At 42.4% G+C, this 14,096-nt stretch overlaps 1 protein-coding gene across 1 annotated transcript; it reads right to left on the reverse strand.

Annotated features, from left to right (window-relative positions):
- Nucleotides 1–1,387: 1,387 nt before the first annotated feature.
- On the reverse strand, nucleotides 1,388–13,306 carry GATAD1 (GATA zinc finger domain containing 1). The gene is made up of 5 exons (XM_082632870.1): nucleotides 12,873–13,306; nucleotides 11,953–12,078; nucleotides 10,281–10,340; nucleotides 5,035–5,218; nucleotides 1,388–3,091 (listed from the first exon to the last, which is right to left on the reverse strand). The coding sequence occupies exons 1-5, from the start codon at nucleotides 13,122–13,124 to the stop codon at nucleotides 2,901–2,903; spliced, it is 813 nt and encodes a 270-aa protein (XP_082488996.1). The 5' UTR covers nucleotides 13,125–13,306; the 3' UTR covers nucleotides 1,388–2,900.
- Between the last annotated feature and the right edge of the window lie 790 nt (nucleotides 13,307–14,096).

Below are 14,096 nucleotides of genomic sequence, written 5' to 3' on the forward strand. Positions count from 1 at the left end.
ACTTTTTTCAAATTGTATTTCCCCAACAGCACCTTCACTCTCTATTCTAAAGTTACTGTCTTTTTCCACGCTCCCAATGCAAGGGGCCTGGGTTCGATGCCTGGTCAGGGAACTAGATCCCACATGCTGCAACTAAAAGAGCCCGCATGCAGCAACAAAGATCCCACCTGCCGCAACTAAGACCCAGCGCAGCCAATAAATAAATAATTTAATTAATTAAGTTACATCTTTTTAACTCGCACCTTCCCAATCCACAGGGAGAAGTATTGAAGGTATAGAAGGTGTTTTTGTTATAAACTTGCTCCCTTCTACCCAGCTTCTGCTAAACAGGTGGAATATAGGAGTTATGGTAATTCCAAATGGTGATGACGTTACAAGAAGTTGAGGTTATGTTTGTAGCTTTTGCTTGTAACTGGGTAATTAATTCATGCCAGTCTGTCATGTTGAGTAAGAAATACTGGTTAATGATTCCCACTTTAACAGAAAAAAGAAAGAGAGAAAAAGAGAGTTGTTTGGTTTTTAATTTTGTATACACATTATGACAGTTAGAAATTAAAGTCTTTTATAATACAATCTATTCATCTTTCCCTTTGTGATATCCTTCATTACTTTTCAATTAAAAAAATTATCAAAGTAATACATGTACATAGTTTTTATAAAAAGAAGGCCAAGTAATTCTAAATAGCTTGTAATGAAAAACAGCAGTTTCTTGCTTTATCTTTCAGTGTCTCAGTAACTGTATCAGTCAGGATGATTAGAGAAACAGAGCCACTAGGAATGAAATAGAATAAAGTATCTATTATAGAGATTTTACCTTACACAACTGTGGGAGCCCGCTGAACAGTCTGTATAAGGCTTTTGCTTCTGTGTCTGGGCTGGGGCCTAAAATCAGCAGGGCAGGCAGTCTGAAAGGGAAGATGGATTTGAGGTGGAGGAGCGCACTGCCTCAGCCTCTCACCCCTTTGGCGACAAGGCTGGGAACATAGTCTGGGGCCACATCAGCGCAGGCCTTCCATCACAGGAGAAAAGCTATGGATCTACGCTGTGAGTAACAGGAGCCATTTGCTGTCTGTTAAGGAGGAATATGAAAATTCGATCTTTATTTTAAAAGATATTACACAAGTATCTAGGAATTTATAAACAAATGGTCCATATATATACACTGGTTTTTAAATATTTCATTTTAATAAATACCTTAAGTGTTCATTTGATCTATCGGCCATTCTTTGAGTTTCCTAATATCTATTACATACTGATGACGAATCTGTCATTCCAAATTATGAGTACTACAACAGTGGTGTCTTCTATTTACACCATTTTGTGGTAGAAAGCCCTACTTAATTGTTTAAATGAAATAAGTAAATGCATGAAATAAATCCAAAGTAAATACACTGTGAAAAATACATTTTAATCCAAAAGTCTGAATATTAGCATTTAGTTATTTACAATGGTATTTACAATCAATTTTACTATAACTTTTGTGAAGAGAGAGATAACTATGTACATAGAGCTATCTATCTACAACATACAAACCATAACTTCCTTACAACATACAAACATTAACTGTGTAGAAAAATGGTAACAGTTAAAACTCCTACAATTCAAAATCATCATAATTAAATTAGATCCTAACAAATTTTGCTGGGGTTGAGAAATAATGGTCCAGTCAGAACAGGAGAGGAAGCAAGTGTGTGCAAATCCCACTTCTTCCCTCTTTTAAATTGTTGCTCCCTTACTTAGCTGACCTACACTTGAAGTAAAACCTGTCCCTGAATTCTGAATAGAATTCCTGTGCCTGGACTTCTAAATCCCAGACATTGTTTTAGGCCTGTTATTATGAGTACATAGCAGATGGTTTTAACTTTGGAGTGGACTTTTTTTAGATATCAGTGCTAATGATTAATCATTTTTATGACTGCCCAATGTTTGTTCTAATGGTGGTCAAGAAACTACTGCTCAGGGATGCCTGAACAGTACGTTTCCTGTGTGTTTTTAGTGAAGTTGTCTGTCTGAACTATAAACTTAATGTTTTGATTAAGCCTCGCTCTGACTGAGAAGGTAGGTGAGAGCAGTGAAGAGCAGCTCTATTAAGATCAACCGAATGATTCTGAATCCCTGCTTACTACAGAAGAATTGGATGAAAGTTTTAAAAAACCTAGGCTAATAACATCATCCACCAATCACTTTCCTTAAGGTTAAAGCAGCCAACAGTCTGTTCTAGATGATAAAATAAAGCTCTTTTTTAACTTGGTGATAGATACTGTTGATCACGGCTACATTTTATTTGATTCAGCCCTTGGTTAGAAATTCAAACCTTAATTAATATTTTATTCTTGTAGAAAAATACAATCCATTTTATGAGTTTCTAGAAATAAATTATGGAGAAAAATAGACACTACCTGTTCCTAATGGTCTCCTTGGAAATTACAGTCTTTGCTGGGGAGGATACACACACACTTAATGTGTATGTAATATTTAACTTCAAAATATATTTAATTCTTTTCTATCTCTTTTAATTTTCTAAGTGACTAGTAATAAACAAGCTAATGATTACTGGGCAGTAGAGAAAAAACTTTTTAGTCATTTTTCCATCCAAGAATTTCATTAAAGAAACATGTGGGGCTTCCCTGGTGGCGCAGTGGGTGAGAGTCCGCCTGCCGATGCAGGGGACACGGGTTCGTGACCCGGTCCGGGAAGATCCCACATGCCGCGGAGTGGCTGGGCCTGTGAGCCATGGCCACTGAGCCTCTACGTCCGGAGCCTGTGCTCTGCAACAGGAGAGGCCACAACAGTGAGAGGCCTGCGTACTGAAAAAAAAAAAAAAAAAAAAAAAAGAAACGTGGCATGTCTTACGGTAGTACAAATACAAGACAACTGGAAATCCATGTTCACTTTTAAAACTACAAATGGTTGGCAACTGTTTCCTTAATAGTTATTGCAGGAGTAGGTCCAACATGAGTCCATATATAGCCCTTCTCTGGTCTGGTGGGAACTGTGGGAAATGGTGATGAACGTGACTTGAAATATTCAGAAGGTGCATGACAAACAAATTCCAAGTATTCCATCTTCCTTGGAAGATCCTCCTCTGGTCCTAGAAGGCAGCCAACATTCACATTTTTGAAGATATATATCATTTCCATAAAATGTTAAAATTCCTAGACACTAGGAGAAACTGGTCTGGTGGTAACTTGACATTAGCCCTTGCAACATATATTATTTTGAAGTTACTTTCCATCATTTTTTTCTGCTTTAACTGCTTAAGGAATATAGCATTCTCCTCAAAGTATAACTCAATATAGAAAGGATTCTAAAATATTTAGCCTTATATAGTGTTTATTATGTCGACACTGTTCTAAGTACTTGATATATATATACATATATATATATATATATATCTCAATGCTTTGAATCCTCACAACAACCCTCTGAGTTAGGCACTATTATTCTTCTCATTTTACATGAGGAAATAAGGCAAGAGAGATCAAGGAAACTGTCTGAGATCACACAGTTAGTAAGTGGCTGTCCTAGGAACCCACACAGTCTAGTTCCAGAGTCTGTGCTCTGAACCTTTATGCTATGCTGTCTCCTTTACAATCTGAGGATTAGGAAGAGGAGAGGTGAGACAGAAGTCCTAGAGGTGATTCAGTCACGTTACTGCCTCTGCTGACAATCCTGTCTGATAGAACAGGTTAATGAAAGTTCACTCTTCTATGTATCAATACTTACAAGCAGAAGACTAAAACTGCTTGGTCATGTATCCAACTTGACATGCCGCTGAGAATAATAGTGGTACTCTACTTGTCCTTGAGTTCTCTCTGAAAAAAACCTTTTGTATCTTTTTTCTTAGAACGCAAAAGTAACGTATGCCCGTTGCAGAAAGGTTGAAAAGTTTGGGGTAATTTTAAAACTCTGAACACTTTCAAAATTCTGTTTATCAACTTCTTCTTGTGAGTCTATGTCAAGAACCAATTCTTTATAGTCAGCCTTGAAATTAAGGAGTACAGTGGCTGCCATTTCAACTACCAACAATGACAAAAAAGGTTGCAAAAGGTCTAGGATGATGTGTGTGACATCTAGAGGGACACATAATGAGAATTTGCAAGATTTTAGACATAAATATGACAGTTCCTCTAGAAAACATTTTTGAGTAAATTTTTATATGTTACCTAAATAACCTAGTCCTTGAGCAATAAATTCTTTTAATAGAGTTTAACCCTGGGTCACTCGGAAAAATCTTATTCACACAGCATTTTAGTACGTGCATACTATACTGCCCTGGAACTCAAAATAACGTATAGCCCTCAAACCCCAGCTACATAAATTTCATATTTTTGGGCTTCCCTGGTGGCGCAGTGGTTGAGAGTCCGCCTGCTGATGCAGGGGACACAGGTTCGTGCCCCGGTCCAGGAAGATCCCACATGCCGCGGAGCGGCTGGGCCCGCGAGCCATGGCTGCTGAGCCTGCGCGTCTGGAGCCTGTGCTCCACAACGGGAAAGGCCACAACAGCAAGAGGCCCGCGTACCGCAAAAAAAAAAAAATAAATAAATAAATAAATTTAATATTTCCTATAATAATCTCTACTTTTTTGTACTTACGCTTCTCTGTTATGGACTGAATTGTATCTCGCCAAATTCATATGTTTAAGTCCTAATCCCTAATGTGATAATATTTGGAGATAGGGCCTTTAGGGAGATAATTAAGGTTATATGAAGCCATAAGGGTGGGGCTGTAATCCAACAGGATTGGTGTCCTTATAAGAAGAGGAAGAGATGCCATGAGTGCACACACACAGAGGAAAGCCCATGTGAGAAAAGGTGGCTGTCTACAAGCCAGGAAGAGAGCTCTCACCAGAAACCCACCCTGACAGCACCTTAGGACTTCCAGCCTCCAGAACTGTGAGAAAATAAATTTCTGTTGTTTAGCCCACTCAGTTTATGGTATTTTGTCATGGCAGCCCAAGCAGATGAATATACTTTCACATAATAATGGAAAATTAACTGGGTTCAAGAACCTGTCTGTACCTGTCAAACTCACCTATGATGTAGGATGCAGGATCAAATTGGTCCCTGGGGCTAGAGAGAGTGGGAATGAGCCACGTCAGTGCTGCACTCTTCTCACAATACTGGTCCTGGATAAAACCCCTGATCTGAGCATAGTAGGGTTTTCCATCTTGTTCGTCAATTACAGAAACAACATCTCCAATTTGGTAATAGACTCCCTGGGGGAAGTAGAAGATAACCCCATATTTAAAATAAAAATAGGAGGTGGAGTCAAGATGGTGGTGTGGGAAGACGTGGAGTTAGCATCTCCCCACAACTAGGGCGCCTGCTGGCCAATGGTGGTGGACTCTGACGCCCAAGGAGACGGGAGGAACCCCAAAGTGAACCAGTAGGACATAGGGGGACTGAGGCGGGAGGAGAAGGGGAAGCCAGACAGGACCAGTGCCCCTGAGGCTGGGCAGATCAGGAGAGGGAGGTGGGAGGGACTCTCCAGGAAGAGCAGGAAAGGAGCGGAGGGCGAATGCCTCACCCACTCAGGCCCTGGGAGCCTGCTGAGCTCCCAGGCCTGTCCCCTGCACTCCAAAGCCCCCTCCAGGTCTCGTGGGTCCTTGGGGGCATAGGAAGGAGGCCAAGGGGAGAACAGGACAGGCAGGTGAGAGGGGCCCTCTGGGAGGAGCAGGAGAGGAGTGGAGGGCAACTGCCCCACCCACTTGGGCATGGGGAGCCTGCTGATCTCCCAGGCTGGTCCCCTGTCCTCCAAACCCCCCTCCAGGCCGCGTGGGTCCTTGGCACCATAGGAGGGAGGCTGGGGAGATCAGGAGAAGCATGGGGGAGGGGCCCTCCCAGACTGGAGGAGCAAGAGAGGAGAGGAGGGCATTTGCCCCGCCCACCCAAGCCCAGGAAGCGTGCTGGGCTCCCAGAGGAGGTCCCCTGCCCTCTGAGACCAGGGGTGGGGGGGCACGCCTGGACCCCTTCTGTTCCTTGAGCCTAAGCCCCACCCCCCCACAGCCCCCAGGGCCTTTTCCAGCCCTGTGGGTCCTAAGCATAGGCCCCGCCCAGCACCCAAACTTCACCCTTGCTTAGGCCCCGCCCTCCACAGCCAAGGCCTTCCCACACCCCTCCTTTTTAATTTATTTTTCCTCCTCCTCTTTTTTTACTATTGTGGTACTGATGTACCTTCTGGTTGTCGATTAATCTATATTTTTATTTTTATATTCTTCCTAACATATCTGTTAGTTTCCTAGTCTAATTTTATTTTTTACTTTGTTATTGTTCTTTTTTATCCCCCCCCACTCCAGGAGGCTTGCGGGATCTTGGTTCACGAGCCTGGGGTCAGGCCGAAGCTCCTGCAGTGGAGCTCCAAGTCTAAACCACTGGACTAACAGAGAACCTCAAACCCCAGGGAATATGCATCGGAGTGAGGTCTCACGGAGTTCCTCATCTCAGCACCAAGACCCATCTCTATCCAGTAGCCTAAAAACTCCAGTGTTGGAAGCCTCAGGCCAAACAACCAGTAAGACAGGAACACAATCCCACTCATAAAAAAAAAAAAAATGAGATGGCAAAAAAATATGTCACAGATGAAGGAGGGAGCAAGGAAAAACCTAAAAGACCAAATAAATGAAGAGGCAATAGGCAATCTATCTGAAAAAGAATTCAGAGTAATGATAGTAAAGATGATCCAGAATCTTGGAAATAGAATGGAGGGGGGCTTCCCTGGTGGCGCAGTGGTTGAGAATCTGCCTGCTGGTGCAGGGAACACGGGTTCGAGCCCTGGTCTGGGAGGATCCCGCGTGCCCCGGAGCGGCTAGGCCCGTGAGCCACAACTGCTGAGCCTGCGCGTCTGGAGCCTGTGCTGCGCAGCTAGAGAGGCCGCGATAGTGAGGGGCCGGCGCACCGCGATGAGGGGTGGCCCCCGCTTGCCACGGCTGGAGAGGGCCCTCGCACAGAAACGGAGACCCAACACAGCAAAAATAAATAAATTAATCAATAAACTCCTACCCCCAACATCTAAAAAAAAAAAAAAAAAAAAAAAGAAATAGAATGGAGGCACAAGTTGAGAAAATACAAGAAATGTTTAACAGAAATCTAGAAGAACTAAAGAGCAAACAAACAGAGATGATCAACACAATAACTGAAATGAAAAATACACTAGAAGGAACCAATAACCGAATAACGGAGGCAGAAGAACGAATAAGTGAACTGGAAGACAAAATAGTGGAAATAACTGCTGAGGAGCAGAAGAAAGAAAAAAAGAATGAAAAGAATTGAAGACAATCTCAGAGACCTCTGGGACAACACTAAACGCACCAACATTCAAATTATAGGGGTCCCATAAGAAGAAGAGAAAAAAAAAAGGGTCTGAGAAAATACTTGAAGAGATTACAGTTGAAAACTTCCCTAACATGGGAAAGGAAATAATCACCCACGTCCAGAAAGCACACAGAGTCCCATAGAGGATAACACCTAGGAAAAACACATCAAGACACATATTAATCAAACTAACAAAATTTAAATTCAAAGAAAAAATATTAAAAGCAGCAAGGGAAAAACAAAAAATAACATACAAAGGAATCCTTATAAGGTTATCAGCTGATTTTGCAGCAGAAACTCTGTAGGCCAGAAGGGAGTGGCAGGATATACTTAAAGTGATGAAAGAGAAGAACCTACAGCCAAGATTACTCTACCCAGCAAGGATCTCATTCAGATTCCATGGAGAAGTCAAAAGCTTTTCGGAGAAGTCAAAAGCTTTTCAGGCAAGCAAAAGCTAAGAGAATTCAGCACCACCAAACCAGTGCTATAACAAATACTAAAGAAACTTTTCTAAGCAGAAAACACAAGAGAAGAAAAAGACCCACAAAAACAAACCCAAAACAATTAAGAAAATGGTAATAGGGGGCTTCCCTGGTGGCGCAGTGGTTGAGAGTCCGCCTGCCGATGCAGGGGACACGGGTTCGTGCCCCAGTCTGGGAAGATCCCACATGCCGCGGAGTGGCTAGGCCCATGAGCCATGGCTGCTGAGCCTGCGCGTCCGGAGCCTGTGCTCCGCAACGGGAGAGGCCACAACAGTGAGAGGCCCGTGTACCACAAAAAAAAAAAAAAAAAGGTAATAGGAACATACATACTGATAATAACCATGAATGTAAATGGATTAAATGCCCCAACCAAAAGACACAGACTGGATGAATGGGTAGAAAAACAAGACCCATATATACGCTGTCTACAAGAGACCCACTTCAGACCTAGGGACACATACAGACTGAAAGTGAAGGCATGGAAAAAGATATTCCATGCAAATGGAAATCAAAAGAAAGCTGGAGTAGCAATACTCATATCAGATGAAACAGACCTTAAAATAAAGATTGTTACAAGAGATAAGGAGGGACACTACATAATGATCAAAGGATCAATCCAAGAAGAAGATATAACAATTATAAATGTTTATGCACCCAACATAGGAGCACCTCAATACATAAGACAAATGCTAACAACCATGAAAGGAGAAATCGACAGTAACACAATAAGAGTAGGGGAATTTAACACCCCACTTACACCAATGGACAGATCATCCAAACAGAAAATAAATAAACACAAGCTTTAAATGACACCATAGACCAGATAGATCTAATTGATATTTACAGAACATTCCACCCAAAAGTGGCAGAACACACTTTCTTCTCAAGTGCACATGGAACATTCTCCAGGAGAGATCACATCTTGAGTCACAAATCCAGCCTGGGAAAATTTAAGAAAATTGAAATCATATCAATCTTCTTTTCTGACCACAATGCTATTAGTGGAAATCAATTACAGGAAAAAAACTGTAAAAACCACAAATACATGGAGGCTAAACAGTGTGCTACTAAATAACCAAGAGATCACTGAAGAAATCAAAGAAGAAATTAAAAAATACATAGAAACAAATGACAATGAAAACACGATGACCCAAAACCTATGGGATGCAGCAAAAGAAGTTCTAAGAGGGAACTTTATAGCAATACAATCTCACCTCAAGAAACAAGAAAAATCTCAAATAAACAATCTAACCCTACACTTAAAACAACTAGAGAAAGAACAAAGAAAACCCAAAGTCAATAGAAAGAAAGAAATCATAAAGAGCAGAAATAAACTGAAATGAAGAAAACAATAGCAAAGATCAATAAAACTAAAAGCTGGTTCTTTGAGAAGATAAACAAAATAGATAAACCCTTAGCCAGACTCATCAAGAAAAACAGGGAGAGGACACAGATCAATAAAATTAGAAATGAAAAAGGAGAAATCACAACTGACACTGCAGAAATACAAAGGATTAAAGAGACTACTACAAACAACTATATGCCAATAAAATGGACAACCACGAAGAAATGGACAAATTCTTGGAAAGGTACAATTTTGCGAGACTGAACCAGGAAGAAACAGAAAATATAAACAGACCTATCACAAGTAATGAAATTGAAACCATAATTAAAAATCTTCCAACAAACAAAATGGCTTCCCAGGAGAATTCTAACAAACATTTAGAGAAGAGCTAAAACCTATCCTTCTCAAACTCTTCCAAAAAGTTGCAGAGGGAGAAACACTCCCAAATTCATTCAACGAAGCCACCATCACCCTGATACCAAAACCAGAAAAAGATATCACAAAAAAAGAAAATTATAGACCAATATCACTGATGAACATAGATGCAAAAATCGCAAACAAAATACTAGCAAACAGAATCCAACAGCACATTAAAAGGATCATACACCATGATCAAGGGGGATTTATTCAAGGGATGCAAGGATTCTTCAATATAATCAAATCAATCATGTGATACACCACATTAACAAATTGAGAATAAAAACTATATGATCATCTCAATAGATGCAGAAAAAGCTTTTGACAAAATTCAACACCCATTTATGATAAAAGCTCTTCAGAAAATGGGCATAGAGGGAACCTACCTCAACATAATAAAGGCCATGTACGACAAACCCACAGCAAGCATCATACTCAATGGCTCCACACCATACATTTTCATTTTAAAAACGATTCCCATAATCTACATTAAAAAATACTTAAGATCCTCATATCGTATTTCAATAGGCAACTTCCTCTCCCAACTCAGCTCTGGATGAGATGTTTTATAATAGCCACCTACAGGGAAAAATAGCTTAGAAAGGAACAAAAACCACAATCACACCTTATACAGAGTAGCAGAGACTTTTAGATTAACCCAGCATTTTAGTAGCACATTATACAATAAATTCAAACCTTCCTTCAGTAACTACAGATGCTCACCTTGTAGAAGATTGATTCTGCAGTAATTATGGTGGAAACTGACTCAGGGGCTTTGATGGGCTGTGAAAAAACAAAAGTAAAAATATTAGCACATTCATGATGTGTGTGTGTGTGTGTGTGTGTGTGTGTGTGTAGCATGTACAGGCATTTTTCCAGCCATATATGAGAGTTCTGTAATTTAAGAAATACTAAAGTTGTTGTTTGGTGACAAGAACTGCAGTAAAAAAAAATGCTTTTCTGATCGTTGTGGCAAAGCCTGGTCTGAATACTTCTGCTACCTTTAGCTTAAAAATTGCTGAGCCCCAAAGGACCGGCTCCTGACTATGTGGCTGAAATCTAACAGAAGCCTTCTCAGAGCTTTATTACACATTCTAGTTATAAAAAAATCTGGCTCTAATGGCCTGAGCATGACGGAGGTGGGAATAATTAAAAACGTGTCTCCTCAAAGACATTTTCCGTCTCCACTTAACTATGGAACTAGTTATGACAGTATTATCAGGACTAATTTTCTAGCAAGCCTGAACCAAGGCCAAAGGAAACTTTCTTGGGAGTTCTTAGTAACTTGCCACCACTCAACCATCATTGAAATTCCTTCCTAAGCTGTAACACACACTTTCACACCACAACACAGTAACTAGGCCTTCCCAAATATGTCTTGGTATTATCCTTGAAGAAAGGCGTTGTTAGAGAAATTGATATTAAAATACTTGCAGAGAACATATTCCACCATACTTAAGAGGAAAACGTGTTTAGAGCATTTAAGTGTATACAACTATAATCCAATATTTACATGTTTCGTCTAGTCAATAAACACCTCATTTTAGAAAACTGAATTATAAAAATCTTAAATAAATTAGGGGCAACTATTCTAAACAAGAAAAAGGATCCACAATCTGCACAAGAATAAACGCAAGGCCTCTCTGAGTTTTTTAAATAAACACACCCAATTTCAGAAATGCCTTTACTGGTAAGTGAAGCATTCCTGTTCTGAAAGCAAAGAGTACCATACTGAGGTTTTAAAAAATAGTATATAATGCATTGCCCACTGTGTTTAACCACTGTCCCTTGTATTTACAAAAACAATGAGAATTTACTGCAACAAAAATATGCTTTCTACCACCCCAGCACAAGTCTTTCGACCATCTACTTTCTCATAGAAGAAGAGATAAAGAAGATTTAGTAAAATTTTTCATTCATATTCATCAAGTTGATCATTATAAATCAGTAAGAAACGTCTTCTGGGGCCATAATAAAAAATAAATATGGAAATGAATGAGTTTCAGTATTATTATTTACTTAGAGCTTTAAGAATAAAAAAAAAAGTTTTCCCAGTATACCTGGCCACGCCAAGAACTATAACCCCATCTCATCCTTTCCAGAGAACCCAGTAAAATGTGCTGGGGGTTTAGGTTTCTTTTAGAATATTTTATATTTCCCAGAGGAAAAAAAAAAGCTAAAAAAACAGAGAAAGGGTATTATTAACTTTATAAACAGTAAGCCTCCTACAACAGAGCTCACTCCCTTTTACATAGTCTGGACCAGTCCCCAGAACACTACAGAATAGCTGCCAAGAGCAGAGTCCAAGTTCAGTGATGAGAGATGAAGGCAGTGGCAGGACACACTACACACACAATGCCATTACAGTACAAGACACTGTCCACAATCATCTTACATTTTTTAATTTAAAAATATGTCTTCTCCCTTTTCCTTTAGTGGAAACTTTCTTTTCAGCAGCTGGAGCAGATTTGTATTTAGTGTTTCTGAGCCGAGCAGACCTCCTGTGAATTTCCTGCTTACTCTGTTACATAAACAATTAAAGAACAAAAAAGAGAAAGAAATAAAAAGTGCAGAAAGGTTGCTGTCCCGATACAAACATCTTACAAGGATCCCAGAGTATGCACTTTAAACGATCATTTAAAAATTAAGTAAGAGTGCACCTTTTTTTTTATCCCGGGTAATCACACGAACTGGCCTAATTCAAACAGGGAGAGCCTTAGGCAAGCATCTCCAGAGCATCCAAAAAGGTGCGAGCTACTTGTAATAGGTCAAGGGGCAGCAACAAGAGTCAGTCCAGGCCAAGGCAAGAACTATTCATCGGTTGTGTTTATAACAGAAAAATGCTTAAAAACTCAACTCTCCTATGCCAGAGAACGGGTTTGGTATGCCACCTCCTGCAATGTAATATGCTGCCATTGAAAATGATGACATGATAATCTTAATAACACGACATTATGACAAAATGAACTTTATTAACAGGTAAAGAGGTCCAGTAGCATGACCCTGCCGACATCTCTATGTATACGTGTGTATACTGAGATGTCTGGTTGCTATCCAAAACATTACAATGGGGAGATTTCTGAAGCGTTTTCACTTTTCTTGCTTCTCTAGCCTTTCAATTCCTCACAAGAAAAGGTGCTGAGAATGGGCCGAACCAAAGACCATGTTCTCAACCGGGATGGGAAGGGGCGGCCCGGCCCAGTACGAGCACGGCGATCCCGGGAGGCCCCCGCCCGCCCCCTCCGCGCCCACCCGGCCTCCGCCCGCCAAGCGCCCGGTCGACCTCCGCCGGAGGGAGGGGCCGGAGGAGCTCACCTGCTTGCCGCCCCCGCCCCCGTTGCTCTGCGGAGGGGCGGCCGAGGTGCTGGCGAAGGTCGCCGCGCCGAAGCCGCCACCGCCGCCACTGCCCCCCGTCCCGCCGGCCGCCCCCGAGCCGGCGCCCCCGCCGCCCGCGCCGCCCCGGCCCGTGCAGTGGTGGCAGAGGATCTCCCCCTGCGGGCCCTTCTTCCACATGGAGGACGATGTGGTCTTGCAGACGCTGCAGGTGGGCTTCAGGCCCAGTGGCATCGTGGCCGGCTCGGGCGGCCCCCGCGGGCGCAGCGACACGGGAATGGCGACCGCCGGCTTTCGGCGGCCCTTTGGCCGGCCCGTCACTCCCAAAGACAGAAAGAGCGGCCGGGCGCGGCGCCGAGCTGTCCACCCTGGGACCACGCCGCGGCCGCTGCCCCCTGGAGGTAGGAAGCCTGATCCGCCCGCTCCACCGCCCGCACCAGGCCTCAGCTGCCCCGGCTCCGGGAGGCGGGGCCGGGGCGGGGCCTGGCCTGGGAGGAAAGCCGAGCCTTGGCCTGGGGAGGCTTCCGGCGATGGGCGGGGCCCGCGCCCAGGCCGGCCCGCCTGACCGGAAGTGCCCCGCTCGGGACTCCTGGGACAGAGCACGGTTCGCGGACTTTCCGGTCTTAGGCCTATGATTGATTACTAAAATATTGCAGGCTCAAGTATATCTAAAATTCAGATAAGCAACGAATAACTTTTTAATATGAGTGTATCCCATGCAATATTCGTTGTTTATCTGAATTCAGATATAACTGGGCATCCTGTATTTTTATTTGTTAAATCTGGCACTCCTACTTAGGACCCCTTTACACTCTTTAAAGTTATACTTTAGACCCCCAAATACGTTTGCTTATAAGGATTATATCCATGGACATTTGTGTATTAGGAGTTGAAACATTTTAAAGCCAAAGATGCCATGCATACGTTCATTCGCCCTTGAATGACAGTGTTCGTATCCTCTGAACCGCACGCCAGGGACAGAGTGCTGGTTTGGTATTGTTGGGGAACAGATTTGGCCCTGAGAACCGCCAGAAAGGGTCTTGGGACCTCCATGGACCGTATCGAGGACAGCTGGCCCAGGACAAGGGCGTCATGAGAATCCAGCCTCTATTAATATCACTGGTCAGTACAGGGCTCGCCAGAGAAACGAGTTACCCCTCAGCCTCAGTGGAGCAGTGGTTGCATGCCTGTCTTCATGATCCTGGG

This window comes from Mesoplodon mirus, assembly GCF_964341445.2.
Source record: "Mesoplodon mirus genome assembly, chromosome: 9".
Lineage (NCBI taxonomy): Eukaryota > Metazoa > Chordata > Mammalia > Artiodactyla > Ziphiidae > Mesoplodon > Mesoplodon mirus.